The following is a 22,247-nucleotide window of genomic DNA, read 5'->3' as shown; positions in this document are numbered from 1 at the left end:
AAAGTTTCAGGCATATCATGCTCTCAGGCTGATCGGTTCTGGCATATAGGCAGGTCCACAGCATCCACCCACTTCCTTGCAGACCCCAACAGGTTTAAGAACTGACTTCTACCAGATGTAGAAACACCTCTCTTGAGCAGAATCTGGAGCACAGCCGAGTGATTTCCACACGTTCTTCCAACTATTGAATAGATTGTACTGTATTATTTCCAGCTCCTATTTATGAATTTCAGGGATTTCCACAGCAGTTCTAGCATATCTGCTGGACTCTTCCTTCCCAAAAGTCTATTACAAATTCATTCAAATTTGTAATATTTACTCAGCTGCATATTTCTGATCTGGCTTCTGTACTCTTAGCTTCAGTTGTACTCTTAGCTTCAGTTGTACTCTTAGCTTCCGTTGATACAGGAACTGAGGGAAATCAGTTACCGCTTACTGGAGGCAGCATCCTATACTACCAGAATGCAGTATCATGATGTTTTTCAGTCTAGAACATCTTGGATATCTAATTCCTATCAGTAAGCTGAGCCAACTGTTTACAAATTAAACTGCATTCTCAACACATTTTCAGACTGGAATTTATCCAAACCTAGAACATTTTCACCCCATCAGAGTGTGTTTTTGCTCTCTTCAATTTGAATTCTTCACATGAAATTTCAATTCTTGGCTTCTTTGGATTTCTCTTATGAAATCCATTATTTAGTGAATAGCCTTTCTAGAAACTGAAAATACAAGGTTTATGAAGACAAAGACACTGCCAGACAAAAATCTATCACAAATTCAGGTATGTTTCCTTTGAAGACCCTGATTCTCTTTCAGTTACAGCGAAAGACTTTAAAAATGCAAATATTTCTCTGCAATAAAACCACTTTGCAACAGTGTTTGAATCACTTCAGTTAGAGCACAACTTGACTGGAAACTATAAGCTCTATATATTCCAAATAGACCATCATTATGGTATGAACTATATGGTATGAATGTGCCAACAGAATGAAAACCTGAACATAAACCAAAAGCCTCCAGTTCACAGCTCCAAAGGACAGAAGGCAGCACATAAATGCCAAATGGTTTGAAGTGATGGGACAAGGTTGGTTACGCTGGTAAAAAACAAAAGAACAAAACAAAAAGTGGTGGTGGGGGGGAAGTTACTTTGGGATTCAGATACGGATTTTAAAATATGATTTATAAACAAAGCTGAGAATCTCCAGACACTACAGCCTCTGGTTAGTGTAGTCTTTGGTGTATATACATTAGCTGTAAAGAGTTTTGGTGGCGCCTAACACATGAACACATCATCTATTTCTTCCCCTGGAGCCCACCAACTCATGTCACCTGTATCAGCCATCAGCTTCAGGATTTCAAGACACCAACACAGACATTCCCAGATGTAAGGAAAGTCACCCTTAACTCATGCGTATTTCGTTATTTCCAACAGCAGCACGAGTCACCCCTGGAAGCGCTCCTCCGCCTCCCTGCACGGCAGACCCACGACGCCTGCCCTCATGAGGAGGCGGGCGGCTCCCGCCTCACAGAGGGCCCCGGGAGGGGGAGCACCGCTCCCGCCCCGCCCAACGGCCGCTCCCGCCGCCGCTGGCGCCGCGGGCGGAGCGCAGCGGGGCCATGTCAGCTCCGCGGGCCGCGGCGCCGGGCCCCGGCGGCGGGGCGGCGGAACCCGAGCCGGTGCCAGTGCGCGGCCGGGGGCTGGAGCTGGAGCTGGGGAGCAGCACGCAGACGTCGCACCGACTGCTGGCCTACAGCGACGCGCTGCTCTCCATCATCGCCACGGTGATGGTGAGCGTCCGGCCCGGCCCGGCCCGGCCCAGCCGCGGCGTGGGGCCTGCCCGACTCGGCCCGGCGGCGGCGGGGTGGCGGGGCTGGGGGCGGGCTGACGCCGTGGGGGGCCCTGGCAGGGCGGCCAGGCCCGGGGCCCGCCATTGGGCGGCGTGAGGGAAAACCCCCGGGCAGCCGCGGCTTGCCCCGCGCTCTGCGGGTTGCGGCCGTGTCCTGTCCGTGCGCTTGTCTGCCTGGCGAGCTGCCTCCCAGCCCGGCGCTTTCGAGGAGCCGTGTTCGCCTGTGCCCCCCAGCCCCGCTCCTGCCGCGCTACCGCGAAATGCCGGCGCCGGTCCCGGAGCCTGGAAGCCGTGTGCCGGCGAATGCGGCGGGCTGTCCCCGGGCAGCAGTGCACGGTGGTGGGGGGGAGGTACCAGCGTTGGCCCTGTGCGGCCGAAAAGTGATTCTGCCTTCCGGAACTGCAGGCTGTTAGTAGCTACGAGATCCAGGAACATTTGCGGCCACCTGAAGTTTTTTAGATTTTAATAAAGCTCTCAATAAGGAAAAGAATGTCATGCACTAATAAGGTTTTGTTATTTCAGATTTTGCCTGTGGCTCACACAAAAATACATCCTGATCAGGTATCATATGTCTTTTGTTTTGTCGTTTCTCGTGTCCTTGCAAGTCCCTGTAACATCCTAATTTAGCATCCCCACTTCATTTCAAGTTCCAGACTTTCAAAAAGCCCAAACCATTAAGTAACATTAAAGCCAACAGAAATTTCGCCTGGAAAGGGGGGAGGAGCTGTTGAATTTGGGGTGAAAAATTTAAATACTGAAGGTGTGTGTAATCTGCAAAAGTTGTGATATGAAGCCTGAATAAGCTGTATATTGTAGGCCATAGATTTTATCCAGTTACTTTTGTATGAAAAATGAATTGCCCGTCTGACCATAATATCTTTCAGAAAGCATCTGCTCTTTTTGGTAATACATCATCACTTAGAGAAGCCACTTACATAGTGCAAGCTGAATGCTGGTTTTAAAATCAGATTAATAATAAATGTAATCAGAATAAGCAAAAGTGGAAAAAGAAGACTACAGAAAAGAAACTAATTCAGAAAGAAACAGGAATGTTAGAAAACATAAATTAATCATTTAAGAAAGTTGACAGTTTTTTTTAATCACTGTTTATTTTTCTGCTCTTAAAAACAGACCTAGGCACAAATATTTTGTCTCATTTAATTTAGGAAACTCAAGTATGATCCATAACATGGCAAATATGCTGCGTTAGTCTATTTAAGCCATTGTGGTGGTACATGCAAAATTTGCTGTGGTTAAGCCCTTCCCTTCCTCATTCTTAACAGTCATCACATGAAAACCTCTGTGATGCTTCTACTCCAGAAGTCAGTGCTAAGAAAACAAAAGAGGCATTTTGTGGCCAGCCTTCCTCTGAAATGAATTATCACAGTAACAGTGATGAGAGAGTGCATAAATGAATCGCAAGGTGAACAGAGCATGGGAAACCCTTTTACAGATTGAAGAGATGTGTTGGTACATCATATGCCACTAACTACACATTTCAGCATACTTACAAGCATCTAATAAACCAGTTCCTCTGCATGGTAGTAAAAAGATTCTTGGAAGAGAACTGCATTTTTGGCAGGCATTTTCAAAAAATCTGTTACATGACTGCACATCCTTCCTCATTTGCAGATATTGCTAATAATTTCACAATGTAACATTTAACTTTCTCTTTCCTTTCTCTGTCTCTGGGTGTCATTTTCTGTATCAGAAACTAGGTGAAAGTGTTCAGCAACTTCTTCTAGCAAAAATTGCAGTCTACTTGATGACCTTCTTAATAGTCACAGTGGCATGGGCAGCTCATGTAAGGTAGGAACACGGTGTTTAACTCCCAAGTTAAAGAAGAACTATTGTTTAAAAGGACAGGAGGTAACCATGTGACTGATACATTTCTGTCTTGCTGATACATTTCTGAATTGTCTTTTGTTGGATAATATAAAAAATTCATTGTAAAGAAATGCTACCCTAAGCAGTGAATAACTACTCTTACACCACTGGCACAGTGATACAGACAAAACCAAGCATTGTATATCTTTTAAGTTAGAGTTACTCTTCATCTTACTTCATATTTTAGATGGAATTAAACTTCTAATTATGCTGGAAAAGTATGACTTTGTAACTTGTGTGCCACACAAATAGAGGAACAGTAGAGAAATAGTACAGCTGGCCTAAAACTTTTCACTCGCAGTCCTCAGCAGTGCTTCTCACAAAATCTATTGTGATGTTGCAGATGCTGCATTTTATAGAGCTGTGGACACTGCCACCTGCCTGTGTCTTCGTGGTTAAAAAGAAATTGACATGCAGGCATCATACTGGAATCAGGGCAGTTTTTGTTTGAATTTTGAAATTTACAAATGTTACTATATTCTTTCCTTAAGTAAGTGGATTGACCGCATTCTAATAAGAGGTGTGCACCCTGTAATTCAATACTTGAAGCTGATACTTCACATAAGTGCTATTATCACAATGCTTTTCTTTGCTTGCATAAGTAAATGCTCAGGCATAGTCTTTGAATAGTTTAGGGTTTTGTGGAGGGTGATTGGTTCTATTGATTCTAAGTGACACTTCTATGGATCAGGAATTTCATTAACAAGGTGGGGGGCAGTTTGGAAGAAAAGCTTATTTTCTTTGCATAATAATAACTATGCTGTATCTTCAGGAGAAATAATTTTAAGCCTTACAATTCTGAAAATATTCTGACCCTAACAGCATGAACTTGCCTCTGTTCTCCCAAGTAAAACTCAGAGAAAATCAGAATAATAGCTCTTCACAATGGGACGTGAGACAAATTAAAATCTGAGGCTCTGGATGGACTCTGAACATCTGGATCTCTTCTGGAGGATCTGTGTAGTGCTACTGCAGGGCTCAGATCCCTACACAGCATTGCTTTGTCTGACAAGCTAAATGTCAGTCTGGTGCCTATATTTCTATTTTGGCATCAGAGTATCAAATGGTTCATGTTCATGTTCTTGTGTGAGCAGTGAACAGTGCCTGCCGGTGAAAGTCTGCCTTTGTTCATGCTTCAGAAGCATTTGCTTGAGCAGTGAGCACAGGCTGTCAGTCTCCAGTTAGTTTTGGGCCTTGCCTGTGTTTAAGTAAATAGGTGATTAATTGACAGCTAATGATAGTTGGCCTGTGGCTTCCAAGCCTTGTGCAGCTCACTAGCAGTTTGCTGGCTATCCTGTCCCAGGTGTGTCAGGTGGCAAAAGATAGAGCTATTCTGGAACAAAACTGCTGTGGGAAAAAGCAAAGCGGTGGCCTTCCCTATGACTTGGCTGCATTTCATCCTATAGTGAAGTGGCAAGTCCTCCAGAGGATCGTCATCAACTCCTGGTCCTCAATCACCCCTCTATCTTCCATTTTCCAAGGAGTGATATCCTTTTTGTAGCTCACTGCCTTGTTAGGTTTTCGGTGTGTGACTCGATGGGTCAGAACTGACATCTGGATTACTTCTTCACAGATGAATTTGCTCTTAACAATGGTGAAATTTACTTCAAAGTAAATATATAATTTCAGGTGTAGAGGAAGGATAGAGTAGAGAGAAAAAAAAAAGCCAGCTTGCTACATCATATGCCACTTGTCCTTCAAATAGAAATGAGGTTCTTAATAACTGCTCCATGGTTGAACTTGATTGTTCATATCTCGCTTTTCAAATTTTTCTAACAAATTACTTGCATGTTTGAGCTTTGGTAGCACCTGGACTACTTGTATAAATTCTGGAGCAAAGGAAATCAGGTTCCCCTATAATATCATAAGTGTACAATTTGTGTACAGTGTTGTAAAACATATTTTGGGAGCTGGCTTGTTCATGATATCTTGCCTTGCCTTGACAGGTTGTTTCAGGTGATAGAGCTTATAGATGATGTCCTCGCTCTTCTAAATCTGGTGAGTCTTGTCAGACATGCTGGATGTTTAATTCGCAAGTCCAGGTCACTTTTTCATAAGTCTGTATCTATATATCCAAAAGTTTCTAATTTAAATAGTATAACTCTGCCAAATTTCCAGATCAGGAAGGTACAAAGAGCTTGAATTCCTCCTTGCCAAAGTGGCTGACTGATAACTAACTTGCTTTTAACTTGCATATGTTTTACTGTAAGCCAAAAGAAGCTCTGCAACAGGTTAGTCTGAAGTTCATCTGAGGGAACCGAAGAGGCACCTATGGCAAAAGCTTTTGACTCTGTTCATCTGTGTCCAGCCAAAGTATCTGTCCTCCAAGCTTAAGAAAATGAAATGCTATGTCTTTTGTGGCAAAAAAATCTTAGTGGTAGGTTTGAATTACAGTTATGTTTTCAGTCATTTCTCTGTTTAAGTTGCTCAGAATTTCATTCTGAAGCTTATTTGGAACTCTTCCAAAAACGACCACTGAGAGACCAATCTCTGAATCAGTGATTTGAGCTTTACACTTGCCAAAATCTTATATCTTAAAAATTCTTCATTTATTTGAGTATGTTTTTTAATGAGCCACCCTGTAATATCTTGGTTACTAATAGTTGTAATGGGACACTGCGATGGTGAACATATTCTTGCTGTCAGCTAGGGCTTTGTATTTTACTATATTGTTTAAAATTTTGTTCTCTGACAATGTGCAACCACACAGTTAATTTAATTTTGTTAATAAAAATACTGAGTTTAAACTCCATGAGATAACACTACAGGAAATTATGCTAGCTTAAGGCATGTAATTCTTGTCTAATGTAGCTTTCAAAGCAATGTATTTCTTTGTGTTTGAGGTGGTTTTTTTTAAATTTGGCTTATATATGAAATGTTTGTGATCAGAGATTAATGGTTTTGACAAATCAGAAACACCTCTTTAGGAGGTGTGGTACTTTTGGCATTGCTACTTCAGAAAGAAGTCTGTTAAGAACCATAGCAAAACTTTTACCCTGGTATTGGTAACAAAATTGTAGTGTTTTCTAAAATAAGCCTGTATAGCTTGGATAGCAAACATGGAAGATGTGTACAGAACTAGCCATTTATTACAGTCAAAGCTCAGCAACTTCAGAAATGGGGTTTTTTTCATGACACAGCACAAGTATTTGATCTGTTTGTGTGGCATTCTCTGGACACATCTTTAATGAGGGAATTCCTTGCTTTGTATTTTACCTAGTGTTTCAGTATGCTTTTTTCTTTTTTAGGCTTGTATGATGATCATAACTTTCTTGCCATACACAGTAAGTACTTTTCTAAAATTTGACATATGTTTAAATTACAGGGGGGTTTTTTCTTTATTTATTTGGAAAGACTTTACCAAAGTATTCAGAAACCCAGGAAAGTGTTATTATAGTATGAACCTTGAATCCATTGTAATAGTTAAGCTTTACTTTTTTTAAAATCCATGAGGACATGTTATTACCTTCAATTACTGCATGTTATAGATCTGGCAGAAAATGCATATTCTCAAGGAAAAATTATAATCATGGGGAGTCATAGTTTCCCATTATTACTTTTAAAAAAGCATCTGTATTGAAAAATGTCAAAGTTGCCTGATGAAAATTTTGCATTTTGTAAGGGAACTAAAGCTGTATTTCAAACTCCTTTTTAGATGACAGAACATTTTCCTTTTGTAATCTAGACAGAGTTTTTGGTATCACTTTTGACTTATACAGCAAGGTTGATTCTGGTAGCCAATCATTCATTTTTTAAATCTGCAAATTGGATGTTCTGCACAATTTCTGGTCAGATGACCTTTAGGCCTAGCAAGAATATTTGCAGTTGAACACCATATTAGCAGAACAAAACAGTTGCTTAAAATGCGTCTTGACTTTTATTTTATGTGTAGAACAGATTTGTATGACAGGCACCTGTTTCTTTGTGGATATATCTGTGTTATATATTAGTCTGCAAAGAATCATCTTTATCAGCCAGAGCACGTACTTTTTACTTTGCCTTGAAGCTGAAATAATTTTTGGAAAGTTGTCAGTGTTACCCTAATACTACTCCCTGCTTTTGTTTTTTTCTGTAATGAAGCTGCAGAAATTAATACAACAGGGAGCCATGAAGGTAGAGAAATTAAAAGATTCAAAAAGGTATCCTAATACCAAGAATTTTCACAGCTATGAATATCTTGTCCACTGAAAACACTGTTAAACTTTATGCTCAGCTACAAGCCGGTCTGTAGTTATTACGGATACATAGTGTCAGATAGGTTTTGTGGTATCAACATGAGAGCAAAGACATCTCTTCAGATGCCTTTGGTTGGGATGCCTGCATGTATTTGTGGCTAGAAATTGCATTTAGTGCAATTATGTTAAAATGCAAAGTATTATTTAGGTTTTTGAGTTCAGTATTGAATGAAGAGTGCTTCCATTTCTCTACTGTTATTCCTACATTGCTTCTTAATTAAATATTTGATCTAGTTGCATTTTTTTCTAGTTTTCCTTAATGGCCTCCTTTCCAGAGGTACCTTTTGGCATTTTCCTGTTCAGTGTCTGTGCTGTTGTCATTGGCCTTATACAGGTATTGGAGCTATCCATTTACATTTTCACTTTTAAATAGATTTTCTTGGGTAGAACTAAAATTATGTTTCTTAACTATAGGTATAAATTACTAAATGTCTTTTTTGTTTGTATAGCATTCTTTTTCAAAGTTGTGCCTGTTGTAATAACATAGTATCTGTATATAAGATGAAAGTTTGCATTGCCACTGTCCTGTGAAGCTGATTTATGCAATTAAATCAGCTGATCTCAAAGTCCACAGAATAGCGGCACAGAATTCCTTTCCTACTCTTTAAAAATGCCTTGGGGAAATACCAATTCACTTTTCCTGCCGAGTTTCTTACTGAGTCATGGAGTGATGGCTGAGTGAACACGGGCTTTCAGCTTCAGTCCAATAGCACTGGTTTTCTCCTGGTGCAGTGCCTTGTTGCTTTCTGTTCCTTATTGTGGAGGTCTTTGTTCTCTTCATATAAGATCTTTGGTCATGACAAGCTCTGCAGAGGAGACTAAAATCTTGACATGCAGTGTATTGTGAAATCTCAAGAGTTTCTAAGACCAGCCTTCCATGTGGGAGTGAAGAATAAGGTTGAAAGTGTTTTGGAATTTGTTGATTTATTGTTTTATAGTTTTGTATTTGAAATGCTGCATATACTTGTATGTAATAACTTCAGTAATGCTCTTCTCCTTGCAGGCTGTGATAGTAGCATATGGATTCTACCACCCACACTTACTGAATCAACAGATACAGGTGTCTGAAAATCAGAATTTCTATAAACGTCATATCTTAAAGATTATCCTAAGAGGACCAGTTTTATGCTTTTTAGCAGCCATCTTTTCTTTTTTCTTCATTCCTTTGGTAAGTTCTCCCAGTTAACCGAAAACTTTGATGTAGCAGTTTATATTAGTTGTATTTAGGACTGTGTATTAAAATAATTATGTCCATGTTAAATATGCAGACCTTCTCAGTTGCCAGTTCTGTGGTGTTGTAATCATGGCTGCTATTTTGCATTGAAGGTGTTCAATTCACCGATACCAATCCGTAATTTGATCCATGAGTTTGGATAGTTTTGAAAGAATATTCTGCTACAATATTTGCTTTACTTGCTCTACCTGATATTTTTTTAATGCTTCTCTTAATTACAAGCAGGTCTTCTAAACTTAGCATCTTGCTCATCATAAGTAGGTGAGATAATGTGGAAGGTTACATGAAATAAACATCACATTGCACAAGCTGAAGACAAGTGAATATAATTGCTGCACTAACTCAGGGTGTAAGAGCAAATAGAATAAGCAGACCAGTTAGCCAACTTTTATCTCAAAACAAATGTTTTTGGCTAAGGCCTGCTCTTACACAGCCTTTTTCTCTGCCATCTTTATTAAATGGCAGTGAGTTGCTCCTACTTATTAATAGCTTTATCTTTCTCAGAACCCTCACCTGGAATTGAAATCTAGTTTTTGGATGTATCCTGAACTTCCCTTCCTCTGTCTTGTTCTTTAGGAAAAGGTAGATTTAACTGAATTTTGAGAAAGATTCCATGGGAATTAGCAATGTTTAAATAATCCCCAAATTTGGGAGGAATCAGGTTGCTGTTGATAAAAGGGACAGTTATGAGTCCAAATGTGAAAAGGCCTGATTTTAACTGAAAATATGTTTTCCTGTTGCACTCTTACTTCCCTCTTCTCCCTCGCGTTCACTAGTGTATTTTCTTTTAATATTAATAACAGCGTGTCCTGGTTTCGGACAGCAGTGAAACCAGGACACAGTGAAATTAGTCTCCAGGTTGCTCTTGTGCTTAGACCTGTGCAAAGCCTGTGAACCACTTATGACCCACTGAGGTGTCTTTGGGACACGAGTAGTAGAATCATAAAATATCTCAAGCTGAAAGGGACCCATAAGGATCACGTGGGATAGTTCTCCAGCTTCCAAATAAATCACTACTGAATTTTTGTTAGCAGAATTATTTCCCTTCTTTTTAGCTTGCTTCATTACTGGTACTAAATTAGCTAGCAAAAAGCAGCAAAAAGCAGTACTAGGTTGCACATGCAATATAGAGGAGACACATGTGCATTTCAGGTGCACCTTTTCCATGTCATAAAGTCAAGATTTGTTATTCTCAGTGTGATTATACCTAAAGATTGAGAGTAATAGTTTCATTCTAAACTCAGAAGGTAATTTGTATTTTAATAACTAAATTTAAACTGTGTTCATTTTCCTCTCCATAGTCTTACGTACTTCTTGGTCTCGTAATCGTTTTTCCGCATCTCACTCGATTCATTACATGGTGTAAAACCAAGATTGTTGGTGAGTAACAATATTCACAGAAGTATGTTCAGATATGTTATTAGGTTGTCAACATGTTATCCAAACAGCCTGGAATGAAGTCATTTTAGTTCTACTTCCATTTTCAGTCTTGGAACATAGTGATTTTGGAGTTTATTGCTGTGCTTCCAAACAGTTTCTCCCTTGCTCCCTGGTTTCCATTAATTTATGACTAGATTTCTGTAAGGCACAACACAGTCAAGATCATTTCTGAGTGCAAAACCTGTCTGGTTTGTCCTGAATGTGCATGTGCATGCACACATACACACATACACACAAGTACATGAATGATGGCTGCAGGCAATCTATCCCTTTTCCCTCCTAAAATGGGAGCATGGGGATTCAAGAATACGGGAAGCAAGCTCTATGCCTGTATCACTTTCTTCCCAGCAATACTCTGTGGTCCCACATTTTCAAACTGGCAAGCAGGGCACCCATAAATCCAGAGCTGCTCTTAAACTCTGCTGAGAAGGAGGTTGCCAGAGCCAAAATAAAGGAGAAGGTGGTATAATGTAACCTGCTCAGCCAAAAGGTGGAGCGTCCCTCTTTGAAAGCAATATAAACTGACCACAAAAACACTGAACGGATCATGTCTTCGGAATTGGCACTCCCGAGGTGAGTCAGAAGAATAACCCCTTTGTGCTTCTGCTGCTGCTGTTCAGCCTAGTACAAGTCCACCTGTGTACACTGCAAATGGGAACATACTTTTGACTCCCCCTTGTGGTGACAATAATAGACAGGGAGGCAGAAATGCTCTGAAACGGCTAAAGCCTGACTCTCAGAGCCAGAGGATAAACAGAAATATTGCCTGTGCCTACTGCGGTTTGCAATCAGGTCATGTCTGTGTACATCTCACCCCATCAGATGGCTGACATAAATTACTGCTCTATTTACTTGAGTTGTGATTACACTTGCTTTTCATTCAGTTCCTCTCCTACTTCCTCTGGAAGCTGTAAGCTTTTTCTTCGTCCAGTCTGTAGTCCTGAAGTGGTGCAGCTTGGCTAGCTGGGCATTTTAGAGTCCAATCTTTAGGGATGTGTTTGACATTTCCTATAAAAGCTCCAGAGCCCCACCTTTTGACCAAAGACTGGATTTATTTTAAAGCAGGCCATTTGATGTCCCAGTGCAGCCCCTGTGCTCCAGTGAGTTTTTTCTCCCATGCAGTATAAGTTCTGCACACTGTCTTAGAGGACCTACAGCTATTAAGGCTTCCCTAATAGGCACAGCATCTGATAAGTTTAGCTCAAATGTTTTGTTCAATTACAGCTTTGAGACCATTCACTTGGTGGAAATGGTCAGCCATACAGTTTAAATGACAGGGCTTTTTTGTCCCTGAAGCACTTGTCCTGAAAGCAACATGAACTTCAGGGAGAGGCACAGCTGCCAAAAAAGTGGAGTGGCTGACCTGTGTGGATGAACAGCACCCTTCTCTACGGAAAGATTTTGGCAGGTGGGGAGAAAGAGAAACGTAGGTCACAGTAGGTTAACTACCTTGTTTTATACTACCTGATTTCATCTTTCATTAGTAAACATCTGGATTTGTTTCCAGGTCAGAGAGATGAAGAGGAGGAACACCATAGCTTAGAAACGTTTACTTTTTACCTCAGTGAGCCTCTGAGTAAGGAACGTGTAGAAGCGTTCAGTGATGGAGTCTATGCTATTGTAGCAACCCTGCTCATTTTGGATATATGGTAAGGTTTTGTGTTGCCTCTTACACTTTGTATTATTAAATATAATACTAACTTTTGTCTCTGTGTAATATTTGAGGAAATAAATTAACCAAACATTGTTTTTGACTTCTAAAACCTGCAGTGGTGACTTTCAGTATGATTTTCTGGAAGGATACAGAACACAAAGAAAAGATATTTCTAATGCCCACAGATCAGCAGTCTATTTAATGTATGTTGGGGTGGACAGATCAGCAGTCTATTTAATGTATGTTGGGGTGGGGAGTCTTGAAGAACAAAGCTTCCTTTTTGCTTAGTCATGTTTTCAGATAAAAGGCTTTTATCAACAAAAGCTGTTTAGTCACGGTGGCAGCTTTATTTCTTTAACCTAAAGGAATGCCAACTTACTTTCAGATTTCCTTTCAGATCTAATTTATTTGCAGAGCTGTTATTTGAAATGCTGTTTTTAAGTTACAAATTAGAGAACTACAAAGTGGATGCCTGTTGTTCCCTACTTGCTCAGAGTAAAGCAACATAGTTCAGTGTTGCTCCAGGTGTGTTTTTGTAACAGAAATATGCAAAGTAAAGTAAGTTTTCTCCCCACAGTGAAGACAACGTCCCTGATCCCAGAGAAGTTGAGGAGAAGTTCCATGGCAGCCTTCTTGAAGCTTTAAGTGAATATGGGCCAAACTACCTTGCCTACTTTGGCTCATTTGTAACAATTGGTCTCCTGTGGTTTGTCCATCACTCACTTTTCCTTTATGTAACAAAAGCTACACGATTAATGGGACTGCTTAACATACTTTCATTGGCTTTCATTGGTGGGCTTCCGTTAGCTTACCAGCTGACCAGTGAATTTGCAGAGAAGTCTCACAATGAAATAGAAGCCATTCAGGTCAGCTGTGTTATCACTTTCTTTGCCAGCATATTTCAGTTTGCAATATGGACTACAGCCCTCCTCCATGAAAGGGAAACTTTGCATCCTTTTGCTAGATACGGTGGCAAGGAGCATGCCTTCATGTTTGCCAAGCTGGCTCTCTACCCTTGTGTAAGCCTTGGGGCCTTCTTTCTAACGTGCTTGTTAAGTGAGTTTAGCACAGCAATTTTCCATCTTATGCAGATTGTAATCCCATTTGCTTTTCTTGCTTTGCGCATTTTTGTTAGAATTTCTTTAACTGTCATAAGGTCCATGATGTCTCTCTCCAGACGGAAGGTTGTATTGTTAGAAGAAGAAGAGGCATGTTTGTCTCCTACTGAAACGCTGTCCTAAATTTCCGTGCAGTGCATGTGAAGTTAAAACATTAACTTCAGGTCTTCTAACTCGCATTATCTTCATGTGTGGATTATATTGATCTAAACCAAAGCCTGCATTGGCCATAACTGGGGCATATTTAAGTTCTAGCTGGTCATGCTTGAGACCCTTTCTCCAAAACCTGTAATTGAAAAAATTGGGTAAATAGAGGATACAAAGAAAAGCATGTTCCTCTTCCTTTAGAGTTACCCTATTGGAAAAAATGCTGCTTGACATGTAACTGCAGTGATGGTCGATTAAGAAGTGTACAAACAAAAGTGCCCAGCAAAAAGCCCTTTTTTCTGACAGGGCAGTCGTTATGGCAGCCAAACAGGTATTGAAGTTGGCTGTGCTGCTCTTAAGATAGGGAGTGAAGCTTGGAAGACCTCTGGATTTCTGGATGGTGCATCATGGTAGAATGTTTGTGCATACAGGTTGGTGGTCTCCCCTTTTTTCTTTTTAACGGTTACAATGTCTCTTCTGCATAGTCACAAACTTGTGATAGCATTTTGGAGACTACTTGTGTTTGAGTGGCTCTGAGCATGAGTTTAGATGGGAGTTGCAATTGTGACCCATATGCAGCCTTCCAGGCTACCAGAACACAAGTTCTTCAGGCATATCTGTTCTTTTAAAAAAGGATGTATTTAACCAATGAGGATTGATGTGGCTACTTATCCAAGGTTTGAACTAGCTTTGATATCTGCCAGGGAAGAGATTCGAAGAGCTGTGAGACTAGAGGGAAATTTGTTTTCAGTTCTGAAGCAGCTGCTCATCTGAAATGAAAGGTTTGGATTTCTCAGGCTTTTTGTCTGTTTTGATGCCTGCTGAAAGGAACATCCTTCTGTTATTCAGAAGGCATGATGTCATATTCAGAGAGTGTAGGAGACTTTCCTGCCATGTATAAGAGTTCCCTATCAGGTAAGGGAGTTGAGTTTTTCCCTAAGTAGAGGCTAACTAAGGGATCTCGCAGATTTCTGAGTCTCAGCAAGACAGCAAAAGAAACTAACCCTGTAGAAGTTCCAGTCCATGGCACGTGGAATTTTTTTACACTTATGTGCAGTTTGGTAAGCTTAGTGCTTGTCAAATGTTACCCTGCAGAAAGTTGTACAGAAGGAGTGGGCAAAGTCATCTAGCCTCTGGCTGCCCTGGAAGCCTTTACATTTCTTTTTGGCAGAGCCATTAGTTTGTATCTTGAACTGTCTTAGTGCCTGATAACTTTAATGCCATATTTAAAGGCATTTGAGGGATTTTGTTGTTCCTCTTAAAAAAAAATAATTAAAAAATACTGTGGCAAAGTATGTCAGGAGTAATTGTTAGTGAAGACAAATTCAGATATCTTGTTTCAGTTGAGATCAGTCTTGAAAGCACTTGTGCTTTTGGTTTGAAGCACCTTGGTACCAATACGTAATTGTTAGTATTATGTACTTCTTGTGAGAGAGTATGTTCAGATATTCAAGGGGTTTTATACTCGGTTGAGGTTAAATGACTTGCAGTAGGATTCTGCATTGTGTTGTGTATCACAGGGTTTTTCTGATGTTTAATAAAAGCACTTTTGGTTCTATATGGTTTTGTTTCTTATGTGCAGCAGGCACATACTTAGCAGTGAATATGTGTATTTGTAATAAATTTCAATCAGTGAAAAAACAAAGCTTCTAGCCCTTTATTTCTGCTCTGCAAGTGAAACTTAAATCTGATGTCTACAATTAAAATTATGTTGGGCATCTTCACCCCCTCCCCCCCTTTAAAATCATCAAGGTCCCTTCCAACTTCAACCATTCTGTGATTTTGTGTGAAACACCCAAAAGCTTTTAATGTGATGTAACGAAATGTAGATTCTATTTCTTTTGGTATTTGAAGAAAATGAGACCTGAAACAGAATCTGACGGAAGAGTTTCATTCCAGTGTTTACAGGGATGCTTTGAAGAGCAGTGAATTGCAATGTATAAGTACTACAAGGAACTGTATTGGCTAACTAATAATTTTTTTCATTTTTTTTTTACCCCACTTGCAAGGAAGTAATTTGTTCTGCAGCAAGAACAGGGTTTTTTTTGTTTGTAGTCAAGATACTATTATTCAAACCAAATTTAGTAATATCTCAGAACCTAAACTTGAGGGCAAACTTGACCTGAGGTTTTGTATAAACAGAGTTGGTTTACGATCATTCTGATAGTTTTGGTAAGTTCTGAAGAAACAAACTGCATTTCAGAACGAGGCATTAATTTGAATTGTGTGATTCTCAAGTAGAAAGAGCATTCCCAAATCTAACTGTAACTAGCTGTTCTTTACAGAATTACTAATGACCACAGGTTTTTGTCTCTAGAAAAATTAAACACTTAACAATGATTATAATAATCCCAGAATCACAGAGTGGGTGAGGTTGGAAGGGAGCTCTGGAGAGCGTCTACTCCAACCCTCCTGTTTAAAATAGGGTGGGCTAGAGCTGGTTGCTAAGGTCTGTGTCCAGTCAGACTTCAAGCATCTGCATAGATGGAGACACCACAACCACTCAACAGGTCAACCTGTTTGAGTGTCCCATTGTCCTTAGAGTGAAAAAAAAGCGTTCTTTTTCTTTTTTCTTCCATTGAAAATGAATTTCCTCTATTTCAGTTTGTGCCCATTGCTTCTCATCCTGTCATTGGGCACCACTGAGAAGAGTCTGGCTCAGTCTTTGCTCCTCCCCATCAGGTATTCATAAACATCGATAAGATCCCCCCAATCCTTCTCTCGCAGGCTGCATAGTCCCAGCTCTCTCAGTCTCTCCCTGTATGAGAGATGCTGCAGTCCCTGCGTTGTCTCCATTGCCCTTTGGTGGGCTCGCCCTAGAATGTCCACGTCTCTCCTGTACTGGGGAGGGGAGAGCTGGACACAGCACGCTGGATGTGCTCTCACCCATCCCCTCCCTTGTCCTGCCAGTGGCACTTATCCTAAGTCCAGGAGACTGCTGGCCTCCTTTGCCAGAATAATAGTTTTAATTAAATAAAAGCTTGCAAAACCAAAGAAGTAAAATTGCAGTAAAACATTGCAGTAAAACTTCCCTTCTAATGATATTGAAAGTTTTTGCCTGTGGTACTGGTACTGCCAGTCAGGAACAACTGCCTCCTAAAGTGAACAGGTCAGTTTAGACAATATGTGGTCATGCATGGGAGGGTATTTGAGAAGTCCATTGTCTCTCAGTTCACAATTGTGATTCCATAATGATGGCTGTTTTGTTTGTTCAGACCGGCTGGCCTTGTTAATGGATTCATTTTCAAGATTAATCCATTCAAGACGTTAAAAGATGGTAACAGGCACTTGGAGCACTATCATCTCTGCCTTCCATAACAAATAGAGCGAGCTGAAAAATTCTGTTAAAGGCTGCTGAACAATGCAGTTTCAGTTTGGAGCCTTCAGAATAATGATGAGTGTACAGAGCTCTTAATTTACTTTAAAAGAGTAATAGCTGGAGTTCTTTGCAGAAATAGGATTTGTGTTTAATCACTATAAAAATTGTAAATGGTTTACGACTTTTTTCCTTTTTATTTGAAAACAACAGAGTTAGTGCAAATAATTCTGTTACAACTTATTGGGAAGCTGTTTCTTACAATGACTCAAACTTCCATATAATTTTGGAGCAGACATAGTCAAGGCTACTGTTTGGCATCTGATAAACCAAGAGTGGCTCTTGCAATTGGGTTTTTCAGTAAAATAAAGTCAGTCACCAGGAATTTTGGACTTGCTCAGTTTGATTTTTTAGTGTGAGGGTACTTGACAGTAGTGTGCAAAGCTTAAATTCACTGTAGGAACTTGGTTTGCAGCCTTCAGCTTGGTAACCTGTGGGGTTACTCAGGACAGCATCAGGTAACTGTGACCTATTTGTTTGCTGCTATTGAATGGGACACAAAGATAAATGTTTTTGTGGTGAGAAGAAAACACACAGATATCTATTAACGCTTAATAATTTAATATTTTATTGCAGGTAACTACATGGTGCCATTTACTCCTCCTTTTCTTCTCCATGTGTGATGGTGTAGCATCACAACTTGTAGTCCAAGTTGCATGCTGCATCAGTAGGGGAAGAGCAGAACATCTGTTCTATCTGTGTATCATCAAAAGAAATGAAGAGCAGTAGTGATTTTTCCTCAGAGTTTTAGTGTTTTCTGTTTAAACATCCAGCAGAGGAATGTCGTTAATTAATTGCTCAAAATCATTTAAAAATGGAGCATTTTGTTGCTTTGAATAAATCAAGCTCAATCAGTAACTCAGTAAAGCACTTCTGCAAAGCAAAAGCTCAAAAAATTTGAGTTAGTGCTAATTCATAAAGGCACTGGCTAAAGAGCAGAATCTGCTGTTACTGACATACTCCTTCTGTAGAATTGATTTTTTTAGATGTAAAACATGCTTCTTTTTTCTCACCCTGTCTTAGGAGTTTGGAACTTTTAACATATGGGACTTACTTCCTTTTTTAAAAGTAATTTGTATTTAGCACCCACATTCGTGAGTGACAAAACCAAGTCAGCACTGAATTGTTAGCCTGGGTCACCAGAAGGCGTTTCAGGCTGGTGGTACACAGAAAAGGCTAGTCAGATGGCTGATTGAAGTTAGCTGTATTTCAAAATAAGTGATGCCGTACTTCAGGATCATCACAGTTTGCAACTTTTTTCTTTAGTAATAGTAAGTTGAAAAACACTTCTGGCTAATACATAATCTAACTTGAATTGTTTGCTTTTAACCTGATCTAGTTAAAGATGTCCCTGCTCTTGCAAGGGGGTTGGCCTAGATGACCTCTAAAGGTCCCTTCCAATCCAAGGCATTCTGTGATTCCGTGATTTAAAGCTGGTATACTAGCATCTGGAGAAATGCCAGACTGGGTTCCAGTTCTCCAAGTGCCAGTCTCCAAGTCAGCGTGTGTTCTCTTCACAGATGAGCATGAAAACTCCTAGTTATACTACTGCTGCTTTGTGTTTGGGAGATGTATAACATTTAATTAAAATCATGCCACTGTCAGGTATTTAAGGATTTTAAAACTCTCATCTGGACATGCATTGGACAAAAGTGGCTGAACAGGCAATCACTGTGCCACTAGCAAACAGCGTCACTGGTTTGCTACTGACTTGGCATTGAGCTTTGTGGTGAATTACTACGGCATTAACAACTGACACCGGTGTTTGGAACTGAAGTGATATCCACCCAGCAGTGACCTCTCATTTGTGATGCTCCGAGCATCTCTCAGAGTTCTTGCTACTGAAAGTAAATGAAAAAAGAAATGTAAAAAAAAAAAAAAAAAAAGTGATTGGTTACATACCATTCCATCCATGAAAGCACCTTCAGGTCTTACTGATACAGGACATAGAACAATAATTAAAAAAAACTTCACGATACTACAAATGAATGGAATACTGAGAACCTTCCGACAGGCTCCCTGAAAAGAAAAGCATTTCAGACCTCTTTTAGTGAAAGAATTTCCATTACCTGTGGCTCAACTGGCAGAAAATAGCAGAGGCAATCAGCTTCCAGGGAGCTTAATAATTATATCCTTACCCTTTCACTGCGTATGTTTAACTTTACACAAACATTTGAAAATGATGGCACTAATGAGCAGCCAACTAAGATTCAGATTCCTTAATTTTATTAATAGGAATATGAAACCTAATCCAGATGTCTTATGTGGATTACATGTCATATGCCCGGCACATGACAACACGATTTTGCTACGGCTCAGGAACCAAACGCCCCAGTGAACTTCGTAGTCTTTGCTAACGTGTCCTCTGCCCTCTGGATCACGCACGGAAAACGCAGTGGACGCACCTGCCGGGGGACGAGTGCCTGCAGCAGGCAGAGCCCCCGCCCAGGCCCGCAGCCTGCCATTCCCGCTGCCTGCCACTCCCGCCGCTCCGGAGCCAGCCGCCCGGCGGGCTGCCGCGCTGCCCCGCCCCCCGCAGTCCTCTCTCCCCGCGGCGGCAGGGGAGGACGGCAGCACCGGAGGCTCCCGGCCTCACGCCCGCCGGCCGCGGGGCCCTTCTCAGCCGAACAGCCGAGTCTGCTCCTCCCGGCGGCGGCCGACGGGCGGGCCGCGGGGCGGCTCCTCCGTTTTCTGTCACGGGGAGCGAGCGCGGTCCCTGTTGCGAGGTGATGGCTCCTCACTCCTGGATGACGTGTGACCAGACACGGAAATCGGGCGCCGGACGGTCGAGACGTTTTCCAAAACGTTGACACGCTGCTCTGACGTGAGCTCGCCTTCGGTAGCCCCGCCCTCCTTCCGCCCCGCCGCCGCTCTACAGGCGTCACTTCCGGCCGCCGCGCCACCGCCGCCAGGATGATCCCGCCCGTGCAGGTCTCGCCGCTCATCAAGGTGAGGGGGGCGGGCGGCTCCCCCGGCGCCGTGCGGTGTCCCGGGGCGGGGGGCGGCCGGTGGCCTCGAGAGGCCGGGGCGGGCGGGAGGGAGGGAGGCAGGCAGCGGGCCGGCCTGGCCTGGCCTGGCCTGGCCTGGCGGTGCGTGTAAGCTGAGCGAAGGGCGCGTCCTTGTCTCTGCCTCCCGCAGTTCACCCGGTACTCGGCCCTGCTGGTGGGGATGATCTACGGCAAGAAGCGATACGGTGAGTGCGGCGGCCCGAGCGGCCTCTCCCCCTCCCCCGCGCGGCCTGCAAGGGCACCTTGAGGCGGCCGGTGCGGGCCGCGCAGCCGCGGCCCCGGCCGCAGCGGGAGCTGCCTAGGCCTCGCCGAGGTGGCCCTCAGAGACGGGCTCTTACTGGTTTGAAGTCACAGATTCGTATGAAATGTGCCTTTGTGCCAGAGAAGCTGGTTTTTTTCTTCCTTTTTGAGTGAGTTGGCAGGTGCAGAGCTTTGTGCCGGGTTCTAGAAACTGGGTTTTAAAACAAATGTGTTAATGACAGACTACCTAAAGCCTATTGCTGAAGAAGAGAGACGAGTAGAGGCTGAAGAGAAAAAGAAACGTGAAGAACTTGAGCGGATTGCAAAAGAGCTTGCAGAAGGTAGTCCCTTAATTTAATTTATGCATCCCACTCCAAAGCTCATGCACTGGCTTGCAGGTGGACTGCTGTTTTACTGCGGTGTTTTTAGGAGAAATTGAGGCTTACAGCCAGTGGGCTGCAGACCCATGTGGATCCATGGAGCAGTGGTTAGGGATATGTGAAGGGTAAATAGTGCTGCTGTTTGACAGGCTTTTCAAAATGTAAGCATGAGTAGAGGAAGAGTTAAAAACACTTTTGCAACTGAACAGGACTTGTTAAATGGCATCTGAATTTCCACTGAGAAAACAAACTGCTAAAACCTGCTGGTTGTTCTGTGAGGAATAACTGGAACTGTATATTAACTGTACTGAGATGTCCCTTACTCAGCTGGACACAGCAAACCTATGATCCCTTTTCTCCATGCAATACAGAAATCTCACAAATGGGACTGATCATCTAAACTAGAAGTCGTAGGCAACTGCTCTTAATTGGAACTCAAACTTTTAAGTGGTATCGCTAGCATAGTGTTAGAGGTCAACTTCATTTGTTGTATCTCTCACGTGAAGAGAATATGCTGAAGGTGATCAGTTGGGATTAGTACTGCTTCTTTTTTCTCGTTCCCTTCCACCCTATAGTATTCCTGCCACAGCATGCTTTCCCTTGTCCTTAGGATTATTTCTTGGGTCCCCTGTGCCCTTCTAACAGAGGATTCCTTTCCCCACCTTAGAGGAGTGTGCTCTCTAGCTTGAATTCACCTAGCTTTTTTTAGGTGGACTTACAGTTAAGAAGAACTTTAAGAAAACTGGTTAATAACTCAGGCTGTTCTTGGTGCAGCTACACGCTGCTGAGTAACTATTTCCCTGGGAAATCTGACATTTGCATTGTCCTAAACAAGATTAATGTCAAACAAAACCCTGTAAAATTAAATGAACTACATGTATATAAAATCAAATATGCAAATTGGTGAATTGTATTGCTTACTAGAGATAAAGCTATTTTGCACAGCTCTTTTACCATCTTAAATACATAGTCTCCATGGGTCATGAACTAAATAAATGGGTCTTTTAGATGTTTTCTAGGTTAGCTGAAACTTTCTGTATTTTTGGAGATAGAGGCTGTACTATGGTGTTGCTACTCCACTTAGTAATGGAATTCTGTGATTATTTATTTAGAATGTTTAATCTATTTAAAAGTGGCACACAGATGACCAGCCTGCTTTCCCAGCAGTGGTTTTGGTGTGGTTTTGCAGTTAGAAAAGCAATTGTTAAAACTTCATTCAGTGCAATGCAGTTGTTGAAGATTGTTCTTTAAAGATGGATAACTGGATGTATCTGTGATGATAGTTTTCAGGGCTTATTTGAATTGTTAGTTCAGAAAACTGCCATTGACTAATGAGTAAGCCAAAAATGTGCCTTTACCCCAAAGCAATGAAATACACTTCTGTTGAATAAGCAGAAGCGGGAATCATAAAAATTGGCTAGAAAGAAATGGCATACTTAAAGGTAGCCTTTGATCCCACTAATGCTTTGCATATTTTAGTACTGCATAGGAGTGACTAGTAGTCCTAACTATGTTTGTTTTTTCTTCCCTTCTAGCGAGTGAAGAGTCCATATTGAAATGAACAAAAGATTGGATCTTAATTTCACACATGGAAATACATGGCTAGGCGGCTCTGAACTGTTCGGTGGTTAGTGGACTCTGCATGCTATTCTATCAATAAAGTACTTACAACACTTCA

The 22,247-nt window shown here is 41.5% G+C and overlaps 2 protein-coding genes across 2 annotated transcripts; both read left to right on the top strand.

Moving 5' to 3' along the window:
* The first annotated feature begins 1,555 nt into the window (after nucleotides 1-1,555).
* On the top strand, nucleotides 1,556-15,123 carry TMEM175 (transmembrane protein 175). The gene is made up of 10 exons (XM_075527225.1): nucleotides 1,556-1,791; nucleotides 2,373-2,411; nucleotides 3,562-3,659; nucleotides 5,684-5,735; nucleotides 6,986-7,021; nucleotides 8,223-8,306; nucleotides 8,976-9,140; nucleotides 10,508-10,586; nucleotides 12,154-12,295; nucleotides 12,878-15,123. The coding sequence occupies exons 1-10, from the start codon at nucleotides 1,621-1,623 to the stop codon at nucleotides 13,539-13,541; spliced, it is 1,530 nt and encodes a 509-aa protein (XP_075383340.1). The 5' UTR covers nucleotides 1,556-1,620; the 3' UTR covers nucleotides 13,542-15,123.
* A 4,672-nt stretch (nucleotides 15,124-19,795) lies between these two features.
* Nucleotides 19,796-22,247, top strand: ATP5ME (ATP synthase membrane subunit e). The gene is made up of 4 exons (XM_075488248.1): nucleotides 19,796-19,890; nucleotides 20,080-20,134; nucleotides 20,432-20,530; nucleotides 22,105-22,247. Exons 1-4 carry the CDS (start codon nucleotides 19,855-19,857, stop codon nucleotides 22,128-22,130), a joined length of 216 nt encoding a protein of 71 aa, XP_075344363.1. The 5' UTR covers nucleotides 19,796-19,854; the 3' UTR covers nucleotides 22,131-22,247.

This window comes from Mycteria americana, chromosome Z (genome assembly GCF_035582795.1).
Source record: "Mycteria americana isolate JAX WOST 10 ecotype Jacksonville Zoo and Gardens chromosome Z, USCA_MyAme_1.0, whole genome shotgun sequence".
Lineage (NCBI taxonomy): Eukaryota > Metazoa > Chordata > Aves > Ciconiiformes > Ciconiidae > Mycteria > Mycteria americana.
The sequence above is the reverse complement of the archived record's forward strand: the minus strand, read 5'-3'. Positions and strand labels throughout refer to the sequence as shown.